Source organism: Coturnix japonica, chromosome 12 (genome assembly GCF_054131305.1).
Source record: "Coturnix japonica strain WE chromosome 12, WE-NBRP24, whole genome shotgun sequence".
Lineage (NCBI taxonomy): Eukaryota > Metazoa > Chordata > Aves > Galliformes > Phasianidae > Coturnix > Coturnix japonica.
Window position 1 is genome coordinate 15,702,367 of NC_140674.1, and position 27,664 is coordinate 15,730,030.

The window sequence follows — 27,664 nt, forward strand, 5'->3', positions numbered from 1 at the left end:
AACACCGGCTGGAAGCAGCTCGGGGATCGGGGAGATGGGGAGAGCTCGTGGGGAGGCCTCAATCCGCAGGAATTGGTGTTTTTCCGCCTCGGTGTGAGGCGTGTATCCATGCGCAGAGCGGAGCGAAACGAGTCCGGCAGCGGGTGGATATATAAGGCGGCCGCCGCGGAAGCTTTGCCTTTTCAGTTGAGGACAGCGCTGCTGAGCGGAACATGTCCGGGGGCTCGGCGGATTACAGCAGGTACGGGGGGCACGGCCCTTGTTCGCTGCGGGTGGGACAGGCCGGGACGCGCTGCGGCCCCTCCCGCTTCCAGCCGTTTCCATCCCGCGCTGTTCTCCAGCCGGGATCAAACCCCGATTAAACCCCTTTTCTCTGGGTTCCCGTCCTTATTTCCGATCTCTGACAATCCCCACTTATGAAAAAGGGCTGTTTTTAGCTCTTATCCAACGCTGCGCGATAAAACAGGGCGGTACTTTCGTTTCGGGCGCTTATTTCCCTTTATTTCCCCTCGCTTTTATCTCCGTTTCCCCACATTAACCCCCGCTCTGAGCCCCCCTCGTTCCTGTCGGCCATAGCGCTGCCGAGGCGCGGCCCGTGGCGCTGAGCGGCGCCTTCCTCCTCACCGCCCGCACGGCGCCATTTGCGCAATCCCAGGGGTGGAGCTCTCGCGAGACTTGCTGACGCGGTGGGGTGGGGGAAGCGGCTCCCCCCCCCCCTCCTTCCTCCCCCTCCCTCCGTCGCTGCGGAGCTCGCTCTGCGCTGCGGCCGCCATTAACAGCCACGGGAAGGGGGAGGGGAGTCAGGCCGATGGGCTGCGAGTTGGGGCGGCTGGCTCCGTACCAGGGCACCTGCTGGGCCGATCTGTCATACACCCGTCGCTGACGCTGCTGTTGTTCTCCTCCTGCAGAGACCATGGCGGCCCCGAGGGAATGGAGCCCGATGGTGTCATTGAGGTGAGCAGAGCTCCATCGTGTCCCTGATACAGGGAGATGGGTTGTGGATGGAGTAACACGGGGTGTTTTCTTGTTTTATTCTTTATTGCAGAGCAATTGGAATGAGATCGTCGACAATTTTGATGATATGAATTTAAAAGAATCCCTCCTAAGGGGTATTTATGCTTATGGTTTTGAAAAGCCTTCAGCTATTCAGCAGAGAGCTATTATTCCATGCATCAAAGGTAGGAGGGTGGTTCCTTAACACCAATAGCTACACGTTAATTAAGAAAACATTAAAAAATTGAATGTAATACTGTATTTCTGCCTTTGTACATGTTTTTAATCTATGGAACAAGTGATATGATGGTACACCATCTTTCGGGACTGACCTGAAATGGAGAGAACTTGTAATACTGATCACTTATTTCAAGGGGAATGAAATAAAACTAAACGCGAATGACCCATGTGGGAACAGTAAATATGTATCCTACTTTTTTTAGGGTATGATGTGATTGCTCAAGCTCAGTCAGGTACTGGCAAGACAGCCACATTTGCTATTTCCATCCTGCAGCAGTTGGAGATTGATCTCAAGGAGACCCAAGCACTAGTATTGGCCCCTACCAGAGAACTGGCTCAACAGGTATTGATAGTGTAGTTAAAAAAAAAAAGCTGCTTGTGTGTTGCATAGGTTTCACGTTTCACAACTGTGAGACAATAAACAGACTTAAGGGGCTGTAACTAAAATCCATTCAGAACCCTTTTCATGTTGAGTAATGGGGGATATAAACTGGCTTCTGTCCCATGAGTTCTCTGCCTGCTGGAAGAGTTGTGCTGCATGTGGAGGGCTGCGCTGTGCTGGGGCTGCAGGAAGCAGCTGCTCGGCTGCACAGTTCTGAGGGAGCATCTTCAGCCACAAAAAAAAAAGTGTTATTGAAGTCTGGTGTTCTGAGTGGAAACAAATGGACTTTTTTGAAACTATTTCAACTTGCGTGCAGTTGTGCAACATGAAAACTGCAGTGCGCATGTGGCCGCTCCATTGTTTCTGTAATACTGTGATGTTTTCTTGCCTTAATGTTGTTACATTGCATGTCCATGTCACCCTCAGGGCTTGATGTTCTGTTTTAGTAAGTGGGAGTGCTTGAACCAGAGCATAAAGGATACATAATTTATCATTAACCCAGTAATGCTGGCTTTCTAAGGTTAAAATGACCAGAGCTCATAATGGAGCATAAAATCAATCGTGTACAATTTGCTCTGCTTTTAAAACTAGTATATACCAAGGTGCCAGTGCTGGGGTAAAGATTTTTCTTGAAGGAAAAACTGAATGTATTAGATGTGATGCAGACGAGCTGGAAAAAAACAGATGAGTGGAGCAAGAGCCTCTGACTGAGAGTTTGGTCTTTGGTTTTCAGTCTGAAGATGTTGCTGAGATGAGGCTTCTCTCAAAGCCTCCTCAGATCACAGGGCACTTTCCTAAGCTCCTCCTACAAGTGCTTCATGTGCAGATGTTAGCAGCTCAGTTTGCTTCTGAGGCCTTGCTTCACAACCCAACAGATAGTTGGGAATCGCCTTTAGGTGGTTAAAACTGGTAAGGGTGAAATATCAACTTCAGAAGTGCCCCTCAGTCTTAGTGTTTCTAATGAGCACCTAAATAACGAGCAGTGGGGCAAAATAAGAGGCAGGTCTTCTCTATAGTCTGTAGAGCCACATAATCTTTTTCAGTCCATAATCAGCAATGATACAGCACTGAGCCTGCCAGTAGCTGCTACTCACAGAAGGGTTTTATTTTTAGATTCAAAAGGTAATTCTGGCCCTTGGAGATTACATGGGAGCAACATGCCATGCTTGCATTGGTGGCACAAATGTTCGCAATGAAATGCAGAAACTTCAGGCTGAAGCTCCACACATTGTGGTTGGAACTCCGGGCCGTGTGTTCGATATGTTAAACAGACGCTACCTGTGTAAGTATGGATTTGATTTTTCTCTTGGTGGGAGCTCAGTAATTCTGATTGAGGAAGTGTTGCATGTTCCTGAAATTAAACCAAGTATTCCCTTTTTTTAATAGCACCTAAATGGATCAAAATGTTTGTTCTGGATGAAGCTGATGAAATGTTGAGCCGAGGATTTAAGGATCAAATCTATGAGATCTTTCAAAAACTAAGCACTAACATTCAGGTAAAAAAACCAAATCATCTTATGTTCCAATTGATGGGTGCAGGTTTGGTTACCGGTGCAGGTGCCAACTGCTCAATTGCTGTCCTGTCTGCCTTGACCGCACAGAAGGTCGGGTTCATGCTGTGACATAAATGTGGCAATGCAGTCACTGCTTTTGTTAATGGCTCCAATTTTCCTGGTCAGAGTCACAGAGCAGAAACCAATGTCATGTCCTACATGTGTGCTAACACCAAGCAATGCTTTCCAGGTTGTGCTGCTATCAGCTACAATGCCAATGGATGTGTTGGAAGTGACCAAAAAGTTCATGAGAGAGCCCATACGTATCCTAGTGAAGAAGGAAGAACTGACTCTGGAGGGTATCAAGCAGTTCTACATTAATGTTGAAAGAGAGGTTTGTATCAGTTAACACTTGGGATTGGAAGAGTTCAAAAGCGTTACCTTCTTGTTAAAGCACTGTGCTAAAATTACAGAAGCTGAGGCTGAGCTTTGGTTTCTGTAGTAATGCTAGTAGAGTACACGCAAGAAGAAGAAAAACAATGCGCTGGATTGAAAAAGACCGGGGTGGACCTCTTTCTTAATGTCCATTGTCCTGTGTCTGAAGATCTGGTGCAACAGTTGCTGCAGAAACTTCCTGTATTGTTCTGGTTGTCCAGGTCCTGTGAATTAGGTGCACAGTAGGTTGTGATTTACTGATCATAGCTTGAGGGGTTTTATTTCTGTTGTTTGTGCTGTGTGCAGGAGTGGAAGCTTGATACTCTCTGCGATCTGTATGAGACGCTGACCATCACTCAGGCTGTCATCTTTCTGAATACAAGGAGAAAAGTGGACTGGCTTACAGAAAAAATGCATGCCAGGGACTTCACAGTCTCAGCTCTGGTAAGAATTGTTCTTTTCCTTTTGAAGTGGTGGCTGTGTACAGAAAATCAAGACTCATAAAAGCAGGATAAGTTATGATATAGCTGTGCGGTGCTGTATTATCGTTCCCCCTGCTGAAAGAAAAATGTTTCCTTCTATCCCTACCTGCTCAGTTCCCACAGCAGGTAGGGACGCTGGGTTTCATACATCTCACTTCTGAAGGTATTCCTGTCTGCAGTACTGGAATTGCCACAGTAATTCTCATGTTCTTAACTGCAGCATGGTGACATGGACCAGAAGGAGCGGGATGTTATCATGAGAGAGTTCAGATCTGGATCAAGCCGTGTCTTGATCACTACTGACTTGCTGGTGAGTATTAATTACCTCACAGCGAACAACGAGCTTTGTTTCAGTGTGGTGCCAAAAGCTTCATAATTCAGTGAAGGTTCTTGTAGCCTTGAACTACTGGAGCTTCTTGGAAGAGAAAAAGACTATGCTCCACTATGGACTACATAGTTGTAGTTCATCACTAACAATGTAGTCAACAAAACAAGTGCTAAGTAATGAAATGTAAAGGTTGTGACTTGCACTGAAGGTGCTGTGTTGTTTTCCAGGCTCGTGGCATTGATGTGCAGCAAGTTTCTTTGGTTATAAATTATGACCTGCCGACCAATCGTGAAAACTACATTCACAGGTCAGTTTGCTCTGTCCTCTAGTTTGAACACTGCACCGAATGCCATGTTCGTACAGAACTTGGCACAGATCCTCACCTGCTCTTCCCATTGGCCTTTTGTCACTGAGTGTTACCATCCATGCATACAATAACTGCTAACAAAGTCAAAAAAAAAAAACTAGCAGGAAGTAAATGCATTGGCTCTTTTTATGCTTGAAAAAAGCAAGCCCTGATTTGCACACAGTCCTGAGATGAGGGAGGAGCAGAGCTCTTAAATCGATGTTTAAAAAGCAGTGGGAAAACTTAGATACGTGCAGGGTTCAGCAATGGCTGATACGTGTGTTGCTGACGTGTGGGTGAGCTGCCTCCATGGTCCAGGTTGTAGCAGGTGATGACGATGCCATTACTGGCATAGCATCTTAGGTTATCAGCTGGATCCCAGGTCCTGGCTGACCCTCACTCTAGTGCTGCTGCACAGTCTGTAAACATTAATGTTGGCAAGCCCAGTGGTTTGGATCTGCCTTCACTCCTGGAGGTCTCCTTGTGTTGGTGCTGTGTGTGCCTTGTTTGCTCTCGGTGGCTCCTCCTGCAGTGGTTCTTTCCTCTGTGGTGTGTGTCGTCTGGTAGCAACTTGAGTTTTGTTTCCCTAGGTTTAGTTTAACTGCTTCAGTGACTGTCCCTAAATTAAGTAAACTGTGCTTTGTTACTTGATGTAAAAAAAATACAGGAGTCGATAGCAGCAGTTGATGACACAAGATGGTGCTCAGAAACGACGTTGACGTAATTTAGGACGTGGATTCGTAAGCGGCACAGTTTGAATAAAGAGCGAGTCGGTATTTATATTTCTTTTGTCATGATTATTCACTAAGTTCTGTGAGCCATTTCTGTGTGTAGCCCTTGTTGATGAGGTGCTGTGTTGGGCAGGCAGCAGGAAGGTAGAACTGATGGTGGGTGTAACTAAATGGATGGTGTGTAACAGATGTAGACTGTAGAACAGCGAGCTTATACTTCTGTTCCTACAAAAACCCTAAGTTTTCCCACTGGAAACCATTAATGTCAAATTAAATTAAAATGGAGCGTGCTGCTCCATGTTATTGGATGAACAAGAAGTTCTGATTTTCAAAAGATAAACCATCTCTGTGCCCCACGTGCTGGAGATTGGATGCATGTGGTTTGGGCTTTTGATTCCTCAAGGAGGGGAGGAGGGAGAGGAGTTACTGCAGTACCAACCATTACATGAAGATCTGGCTTTGCAGCCCAAAGCGAAGCTCTGCTGCTCTCCATAGGATGGACACTTGTACTGTTGGCACTAACTGCTAGTTTTTCTTAACCAGAGGTGATGTTGGTCAGCAGCCAGCCCTGTAAATACAGCATAAACTGGCTGCTGGCAGATAAAAACAGAAGTTAATTGTCTTTAAGATCCTTGCAGTGAGTGGAGCTGATACCTGCTGTATTAACACGTTCTCTGTTCCGTGCAGGATTGGCCGAGGGGGTCGTTTTGGCAGGAAGGGTGTGGCTATAAACTTTGTCACTGAAGAGGACAAGAGGATTCTGCGTGATATTGAGACATTCTACAATACTACAGTGGAGGAGATGCCAATGAATGTGGCTGACCTCATTTAATCCCTGGAGAGGAGATGGTTTGAATGCGGTGCTCGCTGTTGCTGAATAGGCGATTCACTTGCATTGTGCTTCTTTCTTTGGGGATCTATTGAATCTTGTCTCAATGCTCATAACGGATCAGAAATACAGATTTTTGATAAGCGAAGCGACTTTTTGTCGTGAGCTCTTGTGGGGAGAGCCGGCGGCTTTGTCCACTTTAGGGTTAGACTGTTGGGGTTGGGTGGAAAGTCATGGGGTCTGTAAATTTTTTCTTTATTAGAAATTTATTTCCTAGTTCCATAGAAGTGGTTGTATTAGATGTTCTTTATCATTTAATAATTTACTTATGGACTAAAAGATATAAGTGCTGTATAAAGTCAGCCAATTATGTTAAACTAGCCTACCTTCCTTTATTGTATGTACTTACCCTTCAGATCGAATTGGAAAGGCCTTTCAAAATCTCAAAACTTTTATAAGAGCATTAAAATGCATTTTTGTTTGATATGTATTTATTCAATAAAGTATTTAATTAGTGGTAAGTGTGATCTGGACCCTGTTGCTAAGCCCCAGCAAGCAAGCAATCATACTATTGTCTTAGTTAGGGTTAAACCCAGTAAAATTTGCCATATTGCACATGTCTTAATGAAGTTTGAATGTTCAATAAAATACTTCTATATTCACTTACATTGTAAGTCCTTTTTTTTCAGCTGGGAGGGTGAGCAGCTCCGACACCTCTAGGCTTCCTGTGGGGACTCAGGCTTTGTTTCTCACACTGCATTCATGTAAGTGGAGCACAGGGCCAGTTTGTACATAAAAAATGTTTGGTTACCTAAATACACTGTGAAAGGCATGGATTTAAGGCTACAGCAGCTGCTACCAGCCTTCAAAATTCACTTTGTAACTAAACTGAGATCCTTCATCACCTTCCATAGTGGTTTTCCACTCACCTCACCAAAGCCACAATGCATTCAATGTGAAGTGGTTCCTGCTACATTTAATATTACAGACCCTGCTAAAAGATGCTCATTCAGCATCCACCGGCCAAAGCAGAGTTCTTTCTTAGTCCTGTTTTAAAGACTAGCATCACAGGTTCCAATAAGCCAATAGGTCATTCGTGCTTCTTTTAATTAAACCATGACTATTCCCAACTGCTGAGCAATTACTTTATTGCAAAAAACAATATGAAAGTAGGCAGGTCCCACAACCACCCCCACAACAGCTGCCACTGGAGGAGCAAGTTAAGTGTTCCGTGTTAGCTGCTGCATCACCAGGGCACACAGACTTATCAACTGCAAGTACTCGTCAGCACCATCTGCCAAGCATTTGTCCACCTCCTGCAAACAGACAAAGTTAAAAACCTTTACAGCCCTTTACAACTTGGCAGCTGGTTACTCTGTCCTTAAGCTCTCAGGGAGGCCAAGCCTTCACAGTTGATCCATACAAAGGGAGATGCACAAAAAGGCAGACTAGAAACTTACTGCAAGCTTCTCAGCGATGACTGATTTCTGCTTGTCACTTAAGTCTTCACTCTCAACAACAATATCATGAAGCTGGTTTACGAGCTGAGCAACAGCGTAGCCCTCATTGAGAAGATTCTGTGTAAGGGTAGAAGGAAATGGAAAAAATTAAGCAATAGAACACCAGAAAATGGAAAAGCAAGCTGACAAACTGAACCTGAAGACTGTACTGGAACCTTGTGTGGAACTTCATGCTGCATAGTGTCACATGGCAGTAAATATTGATAGGAGCATCCATTAAGCCATGTACGCAGACAGAAGCTTAGGAAAATAGAAGAGGCAGTAGTGCAATCTGGTACAAATATCAAGCACCACGCTTCATAAAAGCATGCAGTCAATTGTTTACCAAGCACTAATATTGAAGCAAAATCCACAGTGCAGCAGGGAATGGAACAGGGAGGCCTACATTGAAGGTCCAGCTCAACACTGACTAAACGTCAACTCATAGTATTAGGAACGTCACATTCTTCAGAGTAGAACTTTTGTTTGTATTAAAATAAGAAGTTCACCTCCATAAACCAGCAGCTCGTGCCTTCTCCAGCAAGATGTATTTTAAGTCACTGCAGTTGGTAAGACAAGCTTACTGTACTGTAAGATTAACATGAATTATTTTAAGACTGAAGGCTTAGTACAGCTTTATTCAGATACTTCTCATCTAACGCAGCTTCTGCGTTGCTAAGTAGGTGACTAGTTCAGAGACTAGGCCTGTCCACTGTACAATTCTAAAGCTCTGAGCTAAGCGTCTCACTATAAATTCCCACTGTGCCTAATCCTGCCTATGAGCTCTACATGCCACCAAGTTTAGATCAGGAGAAACAGTTACACTGGTAGGGAATCTTGTCCTGCAGCTTTCTCAACTCCCTCAGAAGGGAAAGCCCGGCATAATACCAGGTGGGCTCTCAGCTGCAGTGCCATAGCAATGGATCCGTGGGGCAGTGATCTAGCAAAGCCTTCAAGCTAGAGCACTAAGGGACTCTACCTTTGCCGCTGTTTCCAGTTTCTCAAATGAGCCACTCCAGCAGGCAGACAGCAACCCGTCTATTGTTTCTCTTGGGATAACCTGCAACAAGAAGTTACATTCCTTACTTTCAATTTGGTGCACTCAGAATTCAGTCAGGACTTGAAGCTGATGTTTACGGCAGCAAATATGAAGTGTTCATAAAGGAGACCATTTCATTCATCTCAGAGCAGGGAGTAGTGATGACATTCTCTTCTCTACGCATCATCATTCCCATCAGCTGAATGTCTGCTTTTAAAGCTTCCTTATTCATCTGTCTTAAGCTTAGCCCCCACCTGAAAGGTCTGTATGGCCAAAAACTTGGAAGTCTTTTATGGAGATGTGAAGTTGTGTTCCTTCTCTTTAACTACGTACTGTTCAGTAAGCTGCCAAATGGAATGTTATGCTTCTCCTTCCTATTATTATCTGTTTTCTTTCTAAGAAGCTTTCTTAGAAATGATGACTTACATTTACCTGTAAGTGAGATCCGGCTCTTTCCAGGCAGCCAGATGCTGTGTGTGAACTGAACAGTTCACTGAAAATTTAGAAGAAAAACCACAGCTGTTCTATGAAACACGCACAGCAGCCACTGCCTGTTTCCATTCCATCCCATGAGAAAACCTCTCAGCCCTCACAATCACAGTGACACTTCAAGGGAAAGGTGTCCATCATTAAAGCCAATTTACTTTTCCAGTTTTCAAGTCCTAATCTTAAATTTCTGGCTTTTGGGGGCGTTTTGTTGCCATAGAAACACCTTCACATCAGCTTTTAAAACTCATTTTCTCCCAGAATTCTGCTCTCCCTGCCAATATCATCCGTATCGCTCTGGATGAAATCACTGCTGTCTCAGTAAAAAGCCGATCTGCACAGATGCTTGGAGAGAGACTCCTGCTGTGGACCTCCGGTTGAAAGCAAGCTGCTACTGAAAGACATTCCTCCATGGTGTTTCTAATCCAAAGGCAGATAGAGATAGCAAGCATGCTTCATACACAAATGCTTTTCAGACTTACTATAGAAGCTGTAAAACAAAGCTCACCCCAGCAATTTCAGCGACAGTCTTCTCTGTGATCTCCTTCCCACCCATCAAGCGAGTGGCGCTTTGAAGGTAAGTAATGGCTCTTCTTAAGTCTCCATCTGACACTTTAACAAGGTAAGATACTGCCTGAAAGACCACAGGAGAAAATGCCGAGTTATATTTTCACTGTTAATTAAAACACAGACTTTCTCAGCAAATTGACTTTAGAACAATCAGGCAATGCCTGAAGCAGATGGTTGCAGCCAGCCTCAATACACAGGTTACCTCTCTGCTAATATAGATGCTACTACAGACCTAATGCAGAGGGAAGATCTCACAACCAGGATTTTACGCCACAAATGCATCACCAACCTTTCCCAAGTTATTTGTCCCATAACTGAAATGAAACTTGGGACAGCAGCACACAATTATGCACTGGATTAAACAATAAAATTACTCAGTAATCACCTCACTAGTGATTTTCACATTTTCCTTCTCAGAAACATCCAGTAGCCTCTGGTGCTGGATTTTGTCTGACAAAGGTTTGAAACGGAATTTGGAGCAGCGAGATGTTAAAGGTTCAATTATTCTGAAAAAGAAAAATGCCAAATGATTAGATGGTCACATTCATGCAGATGAAGCTGTGGAGTCAAACAACAGAAACAAACTGTAACACCGTAAAATATATCTACATATATATTGAAACCTAAGCAAAATAAGAAGTACTGAGTAGGAAGAAGAGTAACAAGTTCAAATAAGCAACAAATTCCTTCCTTACCTGCTGATGTAGTTACAAATAAGGCAAAAACGTGTTGTTTTAGATTCTTTTTCCATGGTGCGCCTTAAGGCTGCCTGGGCTGCTGAGGTCATAGAGTCTGCTTCATCCAGGATCACAATCTTAAAGGGAGGACAAACTTTACCACTGAAAGATAAAAGATCTGTCATCCAGGAGACACGCAGTCAAGTTAAAATATCAGTGCAAATGCTAAGCTGTATTTTATGTGAAATGACATCAAGTCAGAGCTTAGCCCAAGCATGGTACACATTGCGAGCTTGATCGCAGCGCTCATTTCAGAGCAGTGTTAAATTACGGCATTCACCTGAATGAAAACAATCACGTAACTTGTCCTAAGCAAGAAAATCCACCAAACAGAGCCAGCCCAGGTTCAGCACTTACTCTGCTCGGCTTCCAGATGCTGTGAGCTGAGCAAAAGCCTTCACCTTCTCACGGATCACTTGAATCCCGCGCTCATCAGAGGCATTTAACTCCAGGACTCTTTGTCGGAATAGTTCAGGCCTGCAAGGTTTTTATTGCAACATGTTAGCTGTTAATGCATGCAACAGTATGTGACAAAGTATGCTAACAAACCTTCCACCCCTTTTGAACTCCAGATATTATTTCTGTTAGCATTAATGAATAACACACTTTGGTAAAACACAATTAATTTGAGATCATTAATGTTATGTATGAATGTCCATTAGGTATTTTAAAAGTTGATTCCCAGACTGCCAAAACAGCAAAGCATAAAATTACAGGAAAAAGCAATCGGAAGCTGCCTCAATAAACACAGAGCACTGTTATTATGTGTCCTTATATGCTGTGAGCAGCGTGGAAGAAACAGCTAAATCTCCAGATCTGGTCAGTGGGGGTGGTCAACCAGAGGCACACAATTAGAAGACACGATTGTTGCTTATACTGATGCAACACAGTTCCAGCTTACCCAAAGAGCTCTCTGGCAGCTGCTAAAATAGTGGAGGTCTTTCCAGTTCCAGGCGGGCCATAGAACAGCAGATTGGGAAGCTGCAACAGTAAGGCAGCGTTTAGAACAGCAATAATATAAACCTCTCTGTCTGACTTATTTTTGGCTCACGTTCTATTTCTAAAGATTCAACTGAAGTTAAAGAGCTTTATGCTGAATATAGCGAGCAACACAGACAGAATCAGAGCAGCAAAGCCAAAGGCATCTAAAGAGCAGAGTGAAATGCAGGGGTGTGTGATCCACAGTCAGAAAATGAAACGGGGGCAGATCTCTTCGGCAACAAATATTCCATCTTAAAAAGGTAAGACAGAACAAACACCACTGAGTACGTGCTGGAAAAGTACGGATGGCAGAACGTCATTATTTTATTATTAAAAACACATTTTGAGTTTCCCTGCTCTTTCTGCCAATCAGTTGTTGCCTGGTTCCCTGGTTAATGAAAAGTAAACAGTACTCAATACAAACACGAGGCTTTCCAAGTTTAATTAAACCCCACAGCGTTATTGTCTCCCTGTGCAGTTTTAGAAATCTCCGTGGAGAGGAAATGCTTCTGAAATGACAATAGAAAATTCACCACCAGCCATGTTAGTCAGCACGCTGCACCAGCAGACATTTTGTGGATTCAAGACTCATAATTTCATGGCTCTGTGCTGATTCACACTCTAACTCTCAAAAGAAACATTCACAGCTTAAAAGCTTTAACAGGAATCGGTGTTTCTGAATTCATTAAATCCATGCTGCAACTACTACTTTGGCTTCAACCCCTTTTATGCTCGTTTCTCGCTGAGGTTATCACAGTATTTACATTGCTTTGTCAACAAGCACAGCCTCATCCTTCATGTAACTCTGCAGCACTAATTTTAACAGACTGAAAGCTGAGCTGGTTAACCCTTGCTCCAACCTCGCAGGGGGAAGGCAGGATACCCTGCAGGCACTGCCTGCTCATGGGAAACACCACAAGCAGGAGAAGCCCCAGGTGCCTCTCTACAAGTTTTACTGCAGGTAAGGATGTAAACCAGAATTATAGTCTTACTCTTAATTCTCTTGGTTCTCAGTCAGTAAAATAACTACCTAATAATTGGAACATTAAAGAATAGCATAACATAAGTCAGTTTCTCTAAAAAAGAACAACAACAGCCCTGGCAGGCAGAAATCAATTTCTCCAGCTCAAAAACCACCCGGACTCTGATCTTTCCAATTTATAACAAGAGAAATGCTTGCTATTTTAGACTGAGATGTACTGCGGTTTTAGAAATCCTGCCCTATTTAGCAGCTTCAAAACCAAGGCCCACAAATACTTAAAAGCAATTCAACAGAGGACTAACTTTCCATTTGCAGCAGTAAGGTTTAAATAAAGCACATGACACAAGCTTAGCACATTGTCACAGCTGTTTCTTTGATCCCATCAGATCACCAGATTCAATAAGAACTCCTGAAACAGAGTCAGCCACTCAGAGTTTAAATTACACTTTTGCCTTTTCGACAGAACGAGTCCTCCCAAAAAGTAACAAAAATCTTCCAATTTTGAAAGCATCAAATACTTGAACAACTCTCAGTTTTGTTCTCAAATGGTTTGCTGAGCTTGGGTAGCTACAGTAACATATGAAGCCTGTAACCACCATACAGACGAATTCTGATTTGCTTTTTTTCCAACTCAGGAGGCAAAAAGTCAGCACAAGGCTCATGATCTGACAGACGTGGCTGATCCAGAAGTGAAGGGTTTTAAATAGCTGATGCTCAAAATAGAACTTGACAACCCATCACCTAAACAACCCTGCAAGACTGACGTGCCCAGATAGATGGCAGAACTCAGTTCTCTTCAGCCATGAACAGTTCCTCACTAATTTCTAGAACCAGACAAAATATTAGAATACAGCAGCATTGCTGTTAAGACCTGGATTTTTGAGGATACAGTAGTACACAGTAAGGTCATAACTGTGTTCTTAAAATAAACTGAATCTGAAGACACAAACTAAATAAATTACACGAGTCTTTCCCAGTTCTGTCATACTAGCTCTATTTTAACTCCCCATACTAAAATACTTTAGCTTTTGCACGTTCCGATTAAATGCATGTTTTCAGATCTATATAGCCTCAAACTAATCAAAACAAGAATAAATTGTTTCAGTGTAAAAGTTCCAAACAACGATGGACACACACTGCACATCAGAGTGCACAACAAGTGAAAGGCTTCCTCCGCAACTCTCTGTAAAGCCTGACCTGGTTTTTATAGCTCTCAGTGAACAGATACCCACATCACAACTGCTGCTCTTGGGACATCCTTACCAGCCAGCATTACCTGTCCATAGAAACAGAACACCCCCTCTAGGTGAAATATGGAGCTAAAGGAGTATCAGCATGAATGTAAGGAAGGGGTTTTTCACATTTGGAAAGGAGGAGGAATGAAAAAAAACAAGAAACATGTTTAGCAGTTTCTTAGAAGCACCAGTAAATCACTACAACTGATGAGCAACAATAACTGGCAATTTAGGTTTTTCTATGAAAAGTTTCCCCTCTACTCTTTGTCATAAGCACCAGAAGCATCAGCTGAACAGCAGCATCTCAAAAACAAAAGCTCCTCCAGCACTGAAATTATTAACAGCGAGTTCACCAGTTCAGATTTCCCAGAATAAATTCCAATGTGTCACAGAGCTGAGAGTTCACAGTGCTCAGAGAGCTGGACACATCAGGTACCGCAGGGCTTATCAGGTGCCATTGGAAATCACTTGGTTAGCCTGGAGAAACAGCCACAGCCAAGCCAGAAAGGGAAGCTCTCCCCACTGCTGCCTAAATGTTGCCATGCTTGGGCAGCTGTTAGTGCAGCACTCACATCAGCACCTTCCAGGGACTTCTTCAATACAGCAACAACTTCATCCTGGAAGGCGACTTCATCCACGTTTTTGGGGCGACTAAAGAGAAAGACATCAAACGCAGTTTGATTACCAAACAGCTTCAGCGAGAACATAAATTAAGACAGCATTTCCCTTCCCAAATACATCCATTCTATAGAGCTACAGTAACTCCTGCAGCTGAGGCCACAATCCCAACAGGAACTGTGCCAGACGCCTCCCCGCGGTGACTGACAGCTCAGGAAGCCATCAGTGCTAAATATAACTAACCATTGCTGACCATAGCTGACCATAGCCGAGCATTGCTGGCCATAGCCAACCATTGCTGGCCACAGCCAACCATTGCTGACCAGAACTGACCATTGCTGACCAGAACTGACCATTGCTGACCAGAACTGACCATTGCTGACCAGAACTGACCATTGCTGACCAGAATTGACCATTACTAACCAGAACTAACCATTGCTGACCATTACTAACCATAACCACGGCCCTGCGCTCATTCCTGGAGCACATCTGCAAACACCCCCAGCTATGACCCCCCCCCAGTCCAACAGGCCCTTACTATTTCTCCACCCAGGGGACGGGTTTGAGCTTCTTGCCTTCCCCGCTGCTCCCCGCCGCGCTCCTCTCCTTGTTGGCAGTAGGTTTGTTGCTGATGGAGGCCGGGCCTTTCAGGAAGGCCTGCATGGCTGTGACTGTGGCTCCGTCCTTCCCCTCAGCTCGGCCGTTAATCCCGGCTCACCACACAGGGCACAACAACCCCTCACCAACTTCCCGCCAAGCAGCCCGTCACTCAAGGCGACGCAAGCCACTTCCGCCTTCTGAGAGCCAATCACAGCGCTCCGCCCGGCGGAGTGGGCGGGCCCTTCGGCAGTGCTGAGCATGCGTGAGGATCGTGAGGTGATGGGGAGGGGCGCCATGTTGGCACCTCCCCTCGGGGCCGGATGGGCGGCTGCTGGTTGTTGTAGTCCTTAGCAATGCAGCCTCTCCAGCAAAAAAAAGATTGAAAAAAAGAGGAACCACGAAGCCGGAGTCTGCCCCAGTGCCCTCCCTGTGCCGTGCCTCGCTGCCCCCAGGTGAACGAAGCAGGGCTTATATGTGCCAAAGTTACCTGTTACAAGGGAACCTTTCCTTCATATTCAATTCCCATTAAAGCAAAAGAAGAAGAAAAGGATTTGAAATGAGGGGTGTGACTGATGGAACAGGCCCCATTACAGGACTACAAAGCATCCCAGCAGATCCAGCAGTCACGATGCCCATGTTATCATGCACCAGGTATCTACGTCATATCCTCACACTGTGTGGCAATTTCTTGCATAAAAAGTAAAGCAGATCTGCTGCCTGCAGCAGCATGTTGTGTACTTGCAGCTGTTCTGCTCTATTCTTTCCTTTTGGCTGCCCCCAAGCAAATGCATGGCCATAGTGACCTGGGCAGCTGCAGAGGGGATCATCCTGAACAGAACCTGTGCAAAAGGGAGTTGGGTTTGTTCAGCCTGGAGAAGAGAAGGTTGCGGGGTGACCTCATTGCAGCCTTTCAATACCTGAAGGGAACTTACTCCCAGGAGGGGAGTAAACTCTTCGAAAGGGCTGATAATAGCAGGACACGGGGAAATGGTTTTAAGTTGAAGGAGGGAAGATTTAGGTTGGATGTTAGGGGGAAGTTCTTTACTAGAAGGGTGGTTAGGTCCTGGAACAGTCTGCCCAGTGAGGTTGTTAATGCCCCGTCCTTGGAGGTGTTCAAGACCAGGTTGGACGGGGCCCTGGGCAACCTGATCTAGTAAATGTGTATGTTTGGTGGCCCTGCTAGGCAGGGGGGTTGGAACTACATGATCCTTGAGGTCCCTTCCAACCTGGGTAATTCTGTGATTCTGTAGAAGGGAAGAATGAATTGGAAAGGGTCTCTATGGCAACAGACATTGGGAAAGGAGGAACAGGAAAGAATTGAGGCTGGAAATACATCATTCTATTGGCAAGACGAGCCTGTCATCTGTGCTCAGGCAATTTTAAATATGCTTTCCATTCATCTAGCGTTCTATTATTGAAACATGAAAATGCCTTGGCAGCAAGAGATGCCCATATACATCGTTTCTGAAGTTGCCCTGTTCCTGATGAAAATGCAGTGCTGCTTTTTTTCTCACTATGATTATATTTGTTACTTCCGAGTAATGATGACTTGGAAATGGTGAGGATGCATAAGCAGATGGAATGGATTAGTATTCATCCTGAAGCTGTATAAGGCTTTGTTATATTTCAAAGCTTCCTTCTATTTTGTGGTTCACTTCTGTCCTCTCCTTAAAGGGCCACTTCAACTATTCTTAGTGTTTGAACTTCTCATCACCTCTGTCTGAGCCTCATATTCAGCTCATCGAAGGAGCAAACAGGAGGTAGGAGTAGGAACTCTTGGTGGGGTGGGTGGGGAGGTAAAGAATGAGCATTTGGGTTGCAGGGCAGGTTTTTGGCACCTTGGACTCCTCTAAATGGGAAGCCTGTTCCCTTTCCTTCTTAGTCCTCTTTTGCTGGCGTTTGCAGGTGTACACTCACCCAGTGTTGGGTTTTTTTTACACTGAAAGTAGAGAAGTGGTTCCTTAAAGTGAACTACAAAACAAGACAGAAATTAATCAGCAATTAATCTGATCCTAAAAATCAGGATCACTGTCCAACAGCTCTGACTAAAATTCAGGTTTTGTTTTGAACACGGAAAGATGTTAGAAAGCGTTTAAAGAAACCAAGGCAGTATAAATAATTATATATATTGATTTTCTTAAAATTTTAACAGCATTTATCTGATGAGTTTCAACAGTCAAAGACTTCTAATAAAATTCTATACAAATTTATATTTATACAATATACAAAGCAGACTGGTTTTCATAAACAAACAAGTTCAGAGCAGGATGGCACTAACAAGAAGAGGTCTGAACTGGCTTTTTGATTATCTTCTTTTAAATAAAGATACAGTAAGTAGGAAAACATTTGGATCGGTTCAAGAAAGAGTGACTGAGGGAAACGATCATGATGGAGAAAGTCATGGCTAAGTTGGAGTCCGTGAACAGGGAATTATTGGTTCCTTCTCAAGATGCAGGAAGCAGAGTATAAGTCTTCAGACTTAAAACCAAAAGAGGTTGGTGTTTGTTTGTTTGTTTGTTTTTAATGCGTAGTACATGTTTAAATTGTAAATCTTGTTCCTACAAAAATTATAGATAGATTCAAAAAATAACTAGATGGATTTGTGAAGAAATAGAGCATTGAATATGAAACAGCATCTGATACAAAGCATGTCAGGCTTTGCAGAAGTATCATCAAGAGGCTGAGTGTGAAGGCAGAGTCCCAGGCATTGCTGGGTGAGTTCTGTGTGAGAGAACAAGTGTGCATGCAAGTTCTAGCAGAGAACTGCAGATTGGTCATAGGAGCTGACTGAAAAGACAGTGAAAATCCAAGAAAAGTCAGTGAAGCACAAGCAATGTGACCATTTTAGAAGCTAAGCAAGGGCACTGAAGTGTTCCAAAAAGAACAAAAGTAAGAAAACTTGGGGGATGCTGTCCTTCACTGCATGATTTGTTACAGAAAAGAAAGGAAATGTGGTGTGCCTTCTTTGTAGGTGTGCATCAAAGAAATATCTGACTCATTCACCTGTTTCTTCTGCTAATGGAATTATACTGCACATCTGAAGCATTGCCATAAGCAGTTAGAAATGGTGACAGCATTATTACCTTACCTGATTGTGCCAACAGTGTTCCAGTTTTCCCCAGCCAGTAATAGAAGCCTGGCCTTTGATATGGGGATCAGATACACAAAAGTTAAAGGAGAAAATGTCATTATACAAGAGTAACTTGCTTGCAAAAATAAAAGTTGGGAAAGGAATTCTAAGCTTTTCTGTTATTCCATCTGCTTACCTTTATTTCTGGTACGAGCGAATCCTTCAGGGCACTCTGAACATCAGAAGTTAGTGGTGTGGTTCTGCAAGGGGACTTGGATGAAAAAATAAGAGATGAGTGAATCTGTGTAGCTTGGAAAATAGAGCTAAAGTTGTTAAGATCTCATTTTTAATAACCATCTAATCTCAGTGGGCTACGTGGTTTTCAGTGATACATGGAAGGGGTGTATAGTTATTTAAGATGAAAAGAAAGGTTAGATTTTTTGCAGTGAGGATTTCCTCTTCCATCAGCCGAGGCCGTAGGATCTTGTAAATACTTTTTGTTTGCAGTGCGTCATTTTCTGTTTATTAAAACTGCTTACAGTGCTTTTTTCCTCAGCTGTTCAATTCAGGATCTGATAAATGGCCATTGATTTCTCAGGCTGTGGCTCTGTGAAGAAATCACAAGCTCTTGCCTCCTGGCTACCATTGTAGTGAAGCCGTTGTGTTTGTACAGCCCCAGTGCTGCTTTCTTGTGAGACTGACTGGTACCTGAAATGTAAATTGTCATCTCCTGTACCTCCAGCTCATATATATCAGCAAAGACTTCATGCTACAAAGCAGAACGCTGTATTTTCAGTAGTGGAAATACTGGCCCAGTTTCACGAGTACACTGAGCTCTGGAAATGGTTACCATTACAGTAGTGGACTGAGTTGCTTCAGTGTCTTTGAACCATTCCTTGTGTGACAGACACAGAGCTTTCATTTCTCTCAGATCCCTCTATCCCAGGCTTCTGTTTCTCCCTCACTCAACCTGAGTCCTGAACTGCGGATTACCAGTGTTTTTGCATCCCTTCTGAACTGGTTGAGTCCCTCTGGATCTGCCATTTAGGAATTTTGATGGCAACGTACACCCTATGAACAGCAACTTTCTTTAATGCAGGTATCACTAATCTTGGCAGCGTAAAGAAATCATTCAGTAATTTATAAATCTAGTGGAGTGTGCTGCCTTGTGGCTGTGTCCTGCAGCTCAGGCCTTCCCATCAGATACCTCCAGTTTCCCCCTTTTTGTTCATCATGATTCATGTAATACCACAGCACCCTTAACTCTGACTAAATCATACATTCTCCACCACACAGCATAGGCTGGGAAGGAGCAGTGGCTGACTGTAGTCTGCCATGTGATGGCTGTCTGTCTTGTATGTCCATGTTACTATCTGGTCTGTAAGACAACCACAAAACTGAATTATTCAGTCCTTTTCCCCTTTTGAGCTTTGAATGCCCAGCTTATTTTAAGTGAATCTGCAAGAACTTGTTTCTGTCTCCTGAATTAGATTGAAATTGACCAGCAGGTTCAAAAAATATTGAAAGCATAGCAGACAACTGGAAAGCAGACAAAAATAGCAAGAACAAGTAATAGGAGAAAAAAGGATCTTGAAGTAGCAAGTGTACATGTGTCTGCAGTTATTGGTACTGAATAATAATGTTGGTATAGGAGCATATGGTCTTAAAATAGCTGAGAATAAATTTAGCTACAAATGAAAGAAAGGCTCCTTGCTTTCCTTGATGTTCTCAAACAGCCTTGCTGTAGGAGTAGTGAGAGCAAACCATCTACACCACATTTCAATGGAGTTTAATTCATTTATGAATGGGATTATACAACGTGTCTCTGCCTGCAGAAAAGGAACAACAAAAGCATGTCAAGTGTCTGTAAACAGGATGACTTCCCTCGACCTGTGCTCCTACCCACAATTTATGACCCTGTGAAAGCATCTCAGGTCTTTCATACCCCTCCAGAGTTTATGGCTGGGTGGCTGCTTCCCTTATACTATTTCCTGATCACAGCATCTCTTCCTTTGTTGTTGAAATCTTCTTAGTGTTGGTCAACATCTTTACAGTATGAACTTTACTCCTCAGACGGGCTCTGCTAGAAAGAGGATCTCAGAACAAATGGCTCTTACTTTAATATCAAAAGTGGGTGGCTAACTCAAGTCATCCTTCTCTTCACTTGTTCTCAAGCAGATTTACTGTTAAACTAACTCAATAAAAATGCAGAAGACACCTTTCAGCACAGCTGGTCAATCAACCCAAAACAAGCATGACAGTGAACATACTCAGGCTGCCTTGTAGGTAAGCCATCTGCTTATTGAATTTGCCCATCACAGAGGTAGATAAAACTTTTTGCAGTACCAGGACTGATTCAGTAACTGCTGTAAGGTCTGATGTGACCACATGGATGTTTTACAGCTCCAACTTTGTGCATAAACAATGACATGTTCTTTGGCACGTGTGGAGAGGTGGACGAAAGCAAAATCCTATAGATGGATGGGGAAATCTGGAATTAGAGCTGAATCTATTCTGCATGAATAGAGCAGGTTGTGTGGGCAGCAGCATGATTCTCTATTTCCTCATTTTATGCGTATAACTGTTCTTGTTCCCAGAAATATCTTGTGTGGAACTTCAGGTAGGTTTCAAAGGAAGAAGTGCAAAGAAATGGAGCTTTGCAAGTCCCTGGTGTCTCTGGTGTCCTGGCCTTTCTCACTTTCTTGCCTGCCTCACTTTCTCTCTCTGTAGCTTTGCATTGCAGGCAGGAGGGTCAACAAAGCTTTTCAGGAGCTCAGCAGCCTTTTGTCCTATGGCAGCTGTGCATCAGCACAAGGCTCAGTATCACACAGAGGCAACTGCTCCCTGCACACGTGTTTTGTTCCACTGATGTCCATTCATGCCTGTGCTGGGACACGGCAAAGACCCGTGGCCATGTCAACAGGTGAGACTTGCCTGATTCCCAGGGGTAATTTGTTTACCCTTCCTGTGACAGCCGAAGAGGGTCTTTCGGGCTCAGTCGCATCCAGATCCCGTGGGATCCCGTCCACACAGCGAGGCAGTGAAACCTCTGACCACCACGCCCCTAAAGAGCCCAGTGAACAGCTTTCACCCCCGGAGGGGCTGAGAGGCAGCACCAGAGGCTGAGTGAGTGGTTCTCAGCCTCCAGGCATGCGGGTGAGCAGAGCACGGAAGAGCAGCTGCTGCTGTTACAGCTCTGCTGCCAGCTCCGGTCCTCCTGGTGCCATTCCTACCTCCAGGATTTTTCCCTGACTCACAGCATCACGGTCCAAAAGTCTCCCTGGAGGAAGGTATCTGCCTACTGGTTTGTCTTTTTATCATTTGCCTCATCCGCGGGAGAACGGAGGAAAAAAAGCCATAAGCAATCAGCTTGCCTGTTTCTTTTTCCTGCTTTATTTCCCCTACCTCCGTCCTCTTCCTGTTGTTAAGAGGGTTAAAATCTCCTTTTGGAAGGAGCTTTTCTAGGTATGTGAATGGAGGGCAGTGAATTGGAAGAGGTGAGCAGCTGGCAGAAGATGTGAGAGCTAGAAGGGCCATGCTGTGGGAGTGGTCCCTGCTTTGTGTGCAAGCGAGGCAGTGAGTGTGCAGCCTCCCACACTGGGCGCATCTTTTTTTGGATGCTGTGCGGTTCCCTGTGTGAAATGCTTTTCTGGCTAAAAGAAGAAGAGATGTCTCATCAGGAGCTCACCCAGCGACTGACTACAGTTATCACCCATGTGGGTAAGACATCTTTATCTTTCTACTCACTACATTTATGTAGATCTGGGGGCTCTTTTCCCTGAGGAGGTGCTGATGCTCTGCACATGCAGGAAGCCTTTGTGTGACAATATCACACCTGTGAGTGAAATGGGAACAGGCTGTAAAACCCATAGAATTGGGCAATTATATTTTGCCGATGGTTTTGTTTTGTATTCAAGAATGCAGTTTCCTGAAATGCAGAAACAGTAAGAGCAGACAGTCCTGTCAGTAAGCTGAGCTGTGTAAAATTCCCAAGCACAGTCCTTGCAGGGAGGTGTTACAGAAAAAAGTGAAAGGATGCTACAGCAACAGCAGTGCTAATGTGCTTAGCATTTGCTTGTGATGTTGGAAGAGTAAACCATTCCCTTTCGTGTACTGTTGTCAGAGATCCTTTTTGGTTGCTATTGCTATTTCAAGGGAGGCGTTAGGACAGGGTATCAAAAGCTTTTCCCCATGCTGGGCTTAATTTTACTGTTTGATAACCTAATGCTAGTGAACACAAGTAAGGCCCAGTACTGGTGTCCTCATGCCTCTAAGCTGACTGCTTAGCAATGGTGGTCAAAGTATAAGAAACCACGTAACCTGAAGCTAGTAAAACAGTAGAAAATTTGGAGATTAAAATGTCAACTGATTAAAGCTTTTGGAACCTTTCCATGTTACACGCAATTGAGTTAAATCAGATTATGGCTGCATTGCATCATGTAAAGACAACATTTTTAATTGAATTGCATGGGAGCACATTTTATAGCTGTCAGTGTTCATAATGGATTGTGTGTTGTGAATACCAGATCTGTTATATAGGTTCCTAAGTGTCTTTGTCTTTGCATAATCTTTATATGAAATGTATGAGTGTGACCAAATTGCAATTTTCAGAGAATACACAGTTAAGATTTTAGACCAAAATTCATCCTGAGCTTGCTGAGCTGCTGGCTGTAGCAGCTGAACTAAGTTTAAGGAAGCAAATGGTAGCTTGCTTAAAGAAATAGCACAAGAGCAGATTTGTACTGAATAAAATACTTAAGATCAGGTCCCATTTCTCCATTCTCTCCTAGAGGAATCAATGGTTCTGATAACCTGTGCAGGGGCTTGGTGTGGGAGAGGCTACAATGGGATTTTCAGGAAACCCAGTGTCAGTCTCTTTGATCCAGTGGTGTCAACCTGAATTGCTTTGCAGTTATCCGAATTCATATAGACACAAAGTCACATGAATTCATGTTTTTATTATGAAGTCTTAGGATTCATGGGGGGCACGTGTAATTTGTTTTATTTTATTTTTTATTTCTTAGACAAAAGTATTTCAGCAGAACCAGAAATTTAAACATCTTCTGTTTTTCCTGTTAGATTCAATACAGATCTCCATCATCCATACCAAGGACTCTCCTTCATGTCAGGAGGGATTCGTTAGAGATAACATAGCACTGTCTTAATATTTAGCAATGCAGGAAATCATTCTGACTATTAGAAAGATCTTAATGAACTTGGGAGCTGTTCCTTGACAAATGAAGAGGTTTCTGGGTCATGTGTCTGAAGCTAGACAATATCATCTGGTTTTCTGGTGCTCAACAAGCAGATCACCCCTAAGGAGGGGAACAAAGACCACAATCTTCAACATGTTATAAAATTCTTTTTTCCATTTCACACCGAGACAAGATCTACTTCCCCATCTTCAAACAGGGAAAGATAAATCTCACCTTTTTCTTAGCCATTCAGAACCTAGAAATCTGTGGGGACCACCCTGCTTATGGAGTCTTGCCTCCTTTTTGTAGACAGTGCTCACTTCTAATCAAATCATGTAAAAAGAAAAAAACCACAGTTGTACAATAATGGAAGCGATGGAAAAATTGCTATTGACTGAAGGAAAAAAAATTTTTCCAAACACAGTGATAATGCATCATGTTTATAAATCACACATTGTAACAGCAGCAGCTGGAGACTCTTGAAAGTTTAGTGGGAAATTTACAGCTCAGGAAAGTGAGAAGTTTCATCCTTAGCAAACCAGGGGGTTCCTTACTGTGGACATATTTTACAATGTTTGCTATTTTTACAGGATCTATCAGCTCTCCCTTAATTACCTTCGGACTGATGGCACTCAGTCTCAATAGAGCGCAGCCAACACTTGTATGAGAGCTCAGCTCACCTGGGGGCAGGAAGGAGAAAACAGTCACAAAATGTAGAAAACAAACAAACAAGATCTTTGTGGGACCATTAAAAAAGAAAGATTAGATACATATTTCTATTTTAAATAAAACCTTTGTGGGGTCATTTTTTGTCTGTTAAGTAGATGACACACCAATTTATTTTTAATGTGTCAATAAGATTGTCATAAGCTAATTGCTGGGGCTCAACTTTTATGTCCTGTGCATAAAAGCTTTGATCCCTCATTAGTTGACTCATGTTAGACAGTCCACGTGCTTGTTAAAGAGCCTCTTATCCTGCTAGACTCCATACATACAGGTACCTGCTTAACCCAACTTAAAATCAAAGCATTATAGTTACCTACTTTAATCTATCTACGGTAGCTATATTAACTTCTCACTTTTCTAGTACCACGCACCCTGCGGCGCATCTTTACAGTGTCAAACAACAGAAGACCAAATGAAATCTCTTTTATAGCCCTGAGCTTCCTCAGCCTGTCGAGGATTACTTCAGATTGCCCTGGTGCGGGTAAGGTAATGAGGCCAGCATGTGTGTCTAGGTCAGGAGAGATTTGTGAATGCTAGCAGGCTTTCTGCTTATTATCCAAGATGCAGCACGAAATGTCACCCAATCTTGTTATCAAAACTGCGTCAGGATTCTTTTTTTTTCTCAGTTTAACCTACTTCTATGAAACTGGATTGGTGGGAGGTGTTGGGGAAATGCTGATCTCTTTTGAAGAAGCTGTCACTCAGGTAGGTGGCAGCTCTCCTGTAATGGGGAGGGAAGAAGCTTTGCTGGGTGAGGTACTTGGTGCTGGCAGCAGGACTGTTTGCACATGGGAATTGTGCCGCTTTTCTTGCTTGTGAAGCCCCCCAGAAGATGTACGTGCTGACTGCTCATCCACACTTGGCAGCTGGTTCCCATAAGTCTGATGCTGGATTTGCAGCATGTGGGCAATGTTCTGGGCACAGTTACGACACCAATACTTCCAGCCAGTGCCCCATTTTCCACAGATTTTTATTCTTAAAATGATGGAGCCAACAGAACAGTCATCAGCTGTCTGAAAATGAAACAACAGAGCTGCTCACTGTTAGACCAGCAGAGAGTACTGCCGTGCAACAGAGGCAGCATTTTCTTAGGGGCTCTTTGTAACTTCCAAATAAGTTGTGAGAGCTCCTTGCATCTGCACCTGTATCCAGATAAGCTGTTCGTCAGCATCTCTGGAAGAGGGGGCACTGATGTGAGACTGCAGAAAGCAGCACATCGCATAAATTACATTATAGTAAAAAGAACATACGTTCATGTTAACTTTCATCTGGTTTTCCATGATCTCATTCCCCCAGTCTCCCGTTTTATCAACAGAAAAATGAATTTAAGCAGTTTGCTAGAATCTGAAAGGGAAGTCAGTGGCAAAACTGGTTTTAAGATGGGCATCTCAGGACTCATACAATAACTTAGAAATCTTTTATCTACAATATCTCAATTCCTACCAATTTTGGCTTTATCACCAGCTCTGGGGAGCAATGTAAAATGTCTCCGTATGTACAGGGAAGCTGCAGTTTGGAACAGGAAGCGAAGGATGACACTGCATCCACTTGAATGTATGGGAGGAATTTAGGTCAGCAGAATGGAACAACCCGAGCTGGCGCCTGCCCAAGGCCGATGGCTTAGCATCACAAGTCACAGAATCTGTTCTATGTTACAAAGCCACAAATAATCTAATATGTCACAGCTGAATAGTCCACCACAATGTTTCTGATCTGTGTCTGTGTATTGCAAGGACATTCAAAAGAGATTTCTTAAGAAATTACTGTTCAGGGTACCATATCAAGCAGGCCGCCTGTGTCTTCTGTTCAAAGGTTTAAATCAAGGCCATGGAAATTCCTCTGACCAAGACAGAAAATTCTTCCCTTTGTCTCAGAGCATTCATGCATTTAAATAACTGTTTCTGAACCACTGGTTCTACAGCTCTGTCCTACTTGTAAGGACTTGGTGAGCACAGGTGATTGGTTTCCTCTATTAACCACAGTGCACTGGGTTTCTTTGCCCAAACATAAGAGAGGCTGGGGATATGCACCTTCCTGCATAACAGTGAAACAGTGCAATAGAGAGCTTGCAGAAATATGTTTGCTAAATTTGCTTTGTATTTCACGCTAATGAAAAGTGATAATTTGTACTTCCTTTTCCCATTAACCTACTTTATTAAAACACTGACCTTTGATTATCACATTACCCACATCTTTCTCTCTGTACCCCAAGGAAGCTTTTGAACTGTTGGTAGATTTAGACCATTTCATTGTATGTTGAAGTGAAGAAGGTCATAAGAATAGTTAGTTGGTAAAAAATATAAAGACATTGATGGGAAAAAATAAAAGTAAAAGGTGGTATTTCTGAGAAAAACACTAATTGACTCAATCTATTGGACCTCACAGAATCCAGACATGAAAGCAAAAAGAGGGAAGTGAAAAGTGGTATCAACTCATCTTTGTTAGTTTTCCTGCTTAAAAAAAGCTACGTGTTTACGTTTTGGTTCCCAGGTTGTGGTTATTAGTTTTATTTTATATGGCTTCAATATGCACTGCTTGCAGTGTTGTGTAGAGCCAAGGCCATTTGCAGCAAAGGGCCTAAGGAGCTGAGGGGGAACAGAGGTAGGACAGCTGACTTTAACTGGCCAAAGGGATATTCCGTACCCTGTGCCATCAGGTGAAAGGACTTATGAAGTGGGAGTTCATCTCACTCTCTTCTGCTGCTCAGGGGCCAGCTGGGCTTTGGTTATGGGGTGGTGAGCAATTGCTTGTGCATCACTTGTTATATATACATATATATATATGGATATGCACTTATCTATGTGTATGTACAACCAATTCTCACAATTATTATCCTTTTCCTTTTCTCTATCTTAGTAAATAGTTTTATCTCAACCCACAAGTTAGACTTTGTTTTTATATCAATTCTCTTTCCCAACCAACTGGGAAGAGGAGGAGTGAGTGAAGGGCTACATGGTGCTCAGCCACCTGCTGGGTTAAACCACAACATTCTCATCAAAACTGGCTGTTCAAGCCTGAGCTTTAATTCTCAAACCAATAAGAGACCAGGATGTTAGGGAGAAAAGGGAATATGAGTAGCAATGATCCGCCATCTGCTTGCTGCAGGATTTTCACACCTTCATATACATTTTTTGATGGCAACTGTTGGAGACAGTTGGGTAGTAAGCTGGATGGAACTGAGGTGTGATCCAGTCTGTCAGTCTATAGGTCGCTGTCTATTTCAAATGCCTCCAAACTGATGATTTTAAATCTAATGCTATGGCAGCCTGCTTCTGCTCTTTATTTTCCTGCCTACCTCAGCAGTGACTTGTATATATTTACTTCTTGGAGTGAATGCATTGAGGAATGTTTGATGTAAATAAACTGTTGAAGGAAAGCCAGATGGCTGAATCTGGATTTTGCTGTTAATAACAGTGACGCCCATCACCCCTTCCACATTTATGCGTGCCAGGCTTTTGGTTTGTGGCATCCATAGAAAGCTCCCCTGAGCTCCGTAATTTGACTGTTGGTGCCTGCAAAGTGGTTGGGGCTCAAACTAGTTGTTAAATGAAACTGTATGTCTGCTGTTGGGGTGAACTCTTCTCATGGCTTCCCTAAACCCACATCTGTCTCAGGGCATCGTTTTGGATAGCATTAGCTGTCTGTGGCAGGTCTAATAGAGCAGAAA

The 27,664-nt window shown here is 43.4% G+C and overlaps 3 protein-coding genes and 3 non-coding genes across 15 annotated transcripts in view; 5 read left to right on the plus strand and 1 right to left on the minus strand.

Annotated features, from left to right (window-relative positions):
* Positions 1-178: 178 nt before the first annotated feature.
* EIF4A2 (eukaryotic translation initiation factor 4A2) lies at positions 179-6,921 on the plus strand. 5 transcript variants are annotated; one of them, XR_014933282.1, is made up of 12 exons: positions 179-241; positions 909-954; positions 1,046-1,178; positions 1,437-1,576; positions 2,729-2,897; positions 3,002-3,111; positions 3,359-3,502; positions 3,850-3,987; positions 4,246-4,335; positions 4,581-4,660; positions 5,367-5,472; positions 6,118-6,921. XR_014933282.1 is itself a non-coding variant. In XM_015871687.3 (11 exons), the coding sequence occupies exons 1-11, from the start codon at positions 213-215 to the stop codon at positions 6,260-6,262; spliced, it is 1,224 nt and encodes a 407-aa protein (XP_015727173.1). In that variant the 5' UTR covers positions 179-212; the 3' UTR covers positions 6,263-6,921. The 5 variants fall into 5 exon arrangements, 3 of the variants coding, with proteins under 3 accessions (XP_015727173.1, XP_085369317.1, XP_085369318.1); XR_014933283.1 differs by lacking the exon at positions 1,437-1,576; XM_015871687.3 differs by lacking the exon at positions 5,367-5,472.
* On the plus strand, positions 1,290-1,359 carry LOC116653883 (small nucleolar RNA SNORD2). Its single transcript, XR_004308476.2, has one exon. It is a non-coding gene; the product is annotated as a small nucleolar RNA SNORD2 (small nucleolar RNA).
* On the plus strand, positions 3,548-3,728 carry LOC116653881 (small nucleolar RNA SNORA81). The gene has a single exon (XR_004308474.2). It is a non-coding gene; the product is annotated as a small nucleolar RNA SNORA81 (small nucleolar RNA).
* Positions 4,048-4,175, plus strand: LOC116653873 (small nucleolar RNA SNORA63). Its single transcript, XR_004308467.2, has one exon. It is a non-coding gene; the product is annotated as a small nucleolar RNA SNORA63 (small nucleolar RNA).
* RFC4 (replication factor C subunit 4) lies at positions 6,559-15,177 on the minus strand. Of its 2 annotated transcripts, none has more exons than XM_015871688.2 (10): positions 14,945-15,177; positions 14,361-14,439; positions 11,492-11,571; positions 10,948-11,067; positions 10,549-10,692; positions 10,239-10,359; positions 9,792-9,917; positions 8,738-8,818; positions 7,720-7,836; positions 6,559-7,575 (listed from the first exon to the last, which is right to left on the minus strand). In XM_015871688.2, the coding sequence occupies exons 1-10, from the start codon at positions 15,067-15,069 to the stop codon at positions 7,480-7,482; spliced, it is 1,089 nt and encodes a 362-aa protein (XP_015727174.2). In that variant the 5' UTR covers positions 15,070-15,177; the 3' UTR covers positions 6,559-7,479. The 2 variants fall into 2 exon arrangements, with proteins under 2 accessions (XP_015727174.2, XP_085369319.1); XM_085513193.1 differs by having other exon boundaries at positions 7,391-7,575; positions 14,982-15,177.
* A 5,531-nt stretch (positions 15,178-20,708) lies between these two features.
* Positions 20,709-27,664, plus strand: part of MCF2L2 (MCF.2 cell line derived transforming sequence-like 2) — a 128,934-nt gene continuing 121,978 nt past the window's right edge. For 2 of the 5 annotated variants that reach the window (XM_015871536.3, XM_085513208.1), the window contains exon 1: positions 20,709-21,796. In XM_015871536.3, the coding sequence (XP_015727022.2) occupies positions 21,694-21,796 (103 nt within the window). In that variant the 5' untranslated portion in view covers positions 20,709-21,693. The remainder of the gene's footprint in view (positions 21,797-27,664) is intronic. The other 3 variants (XM_085513194.1, XM_085513209.1, XM_015871537.3) reach the window with 2 other exon arrangements.

Excerpts from the sequence above, each read along its gene's own strand:
- EIF4A2 (XM_015871687.3), top strand. The coding sequence starts at position 213 with ATGTCCGGGGGCTCGGCGGATTACAGCAG. Across the intron at positions 955-1,045 it reads AGCCCGATGGTGTCATTGAG|AGCAATTGGAATGAGATCGT; the intron begins GTGAGCAGAGCT and ends TCTTTATTGCAG. Across the intron at positions 3,503-3,849 it reads ACATTAATGTTGAAAGAGAG|GAGTGGAAGCTTGATACTCT; the intron begins GTTTGTATCAGT and ends TGCTGTGTGCAG.
- RFC4 (XM_015871688.2), bottom strand. The coding sequence starts at position 15,069 with ATGCAGGCCTTCCTGAAAGGCCCGGCCTCCATCAGCAACAAACCTACT. Across the intron at positions 14,440-14,944 it reads GTCCCCTGGGTGGAGAAATA|TCGCCCCAAAAACGTGGATG; the intron begins GTAAGGGCCTGT and ends CTTTCTCTTTAG. Across the intron at positions 8,819-9,791 it reads CTGTCGCTGAAATTGCTGGG|GTTATCCCAAGAGAAACAAT; the intron begins GTGAGCTTTGTT and ends TTCTTGTTGCAG.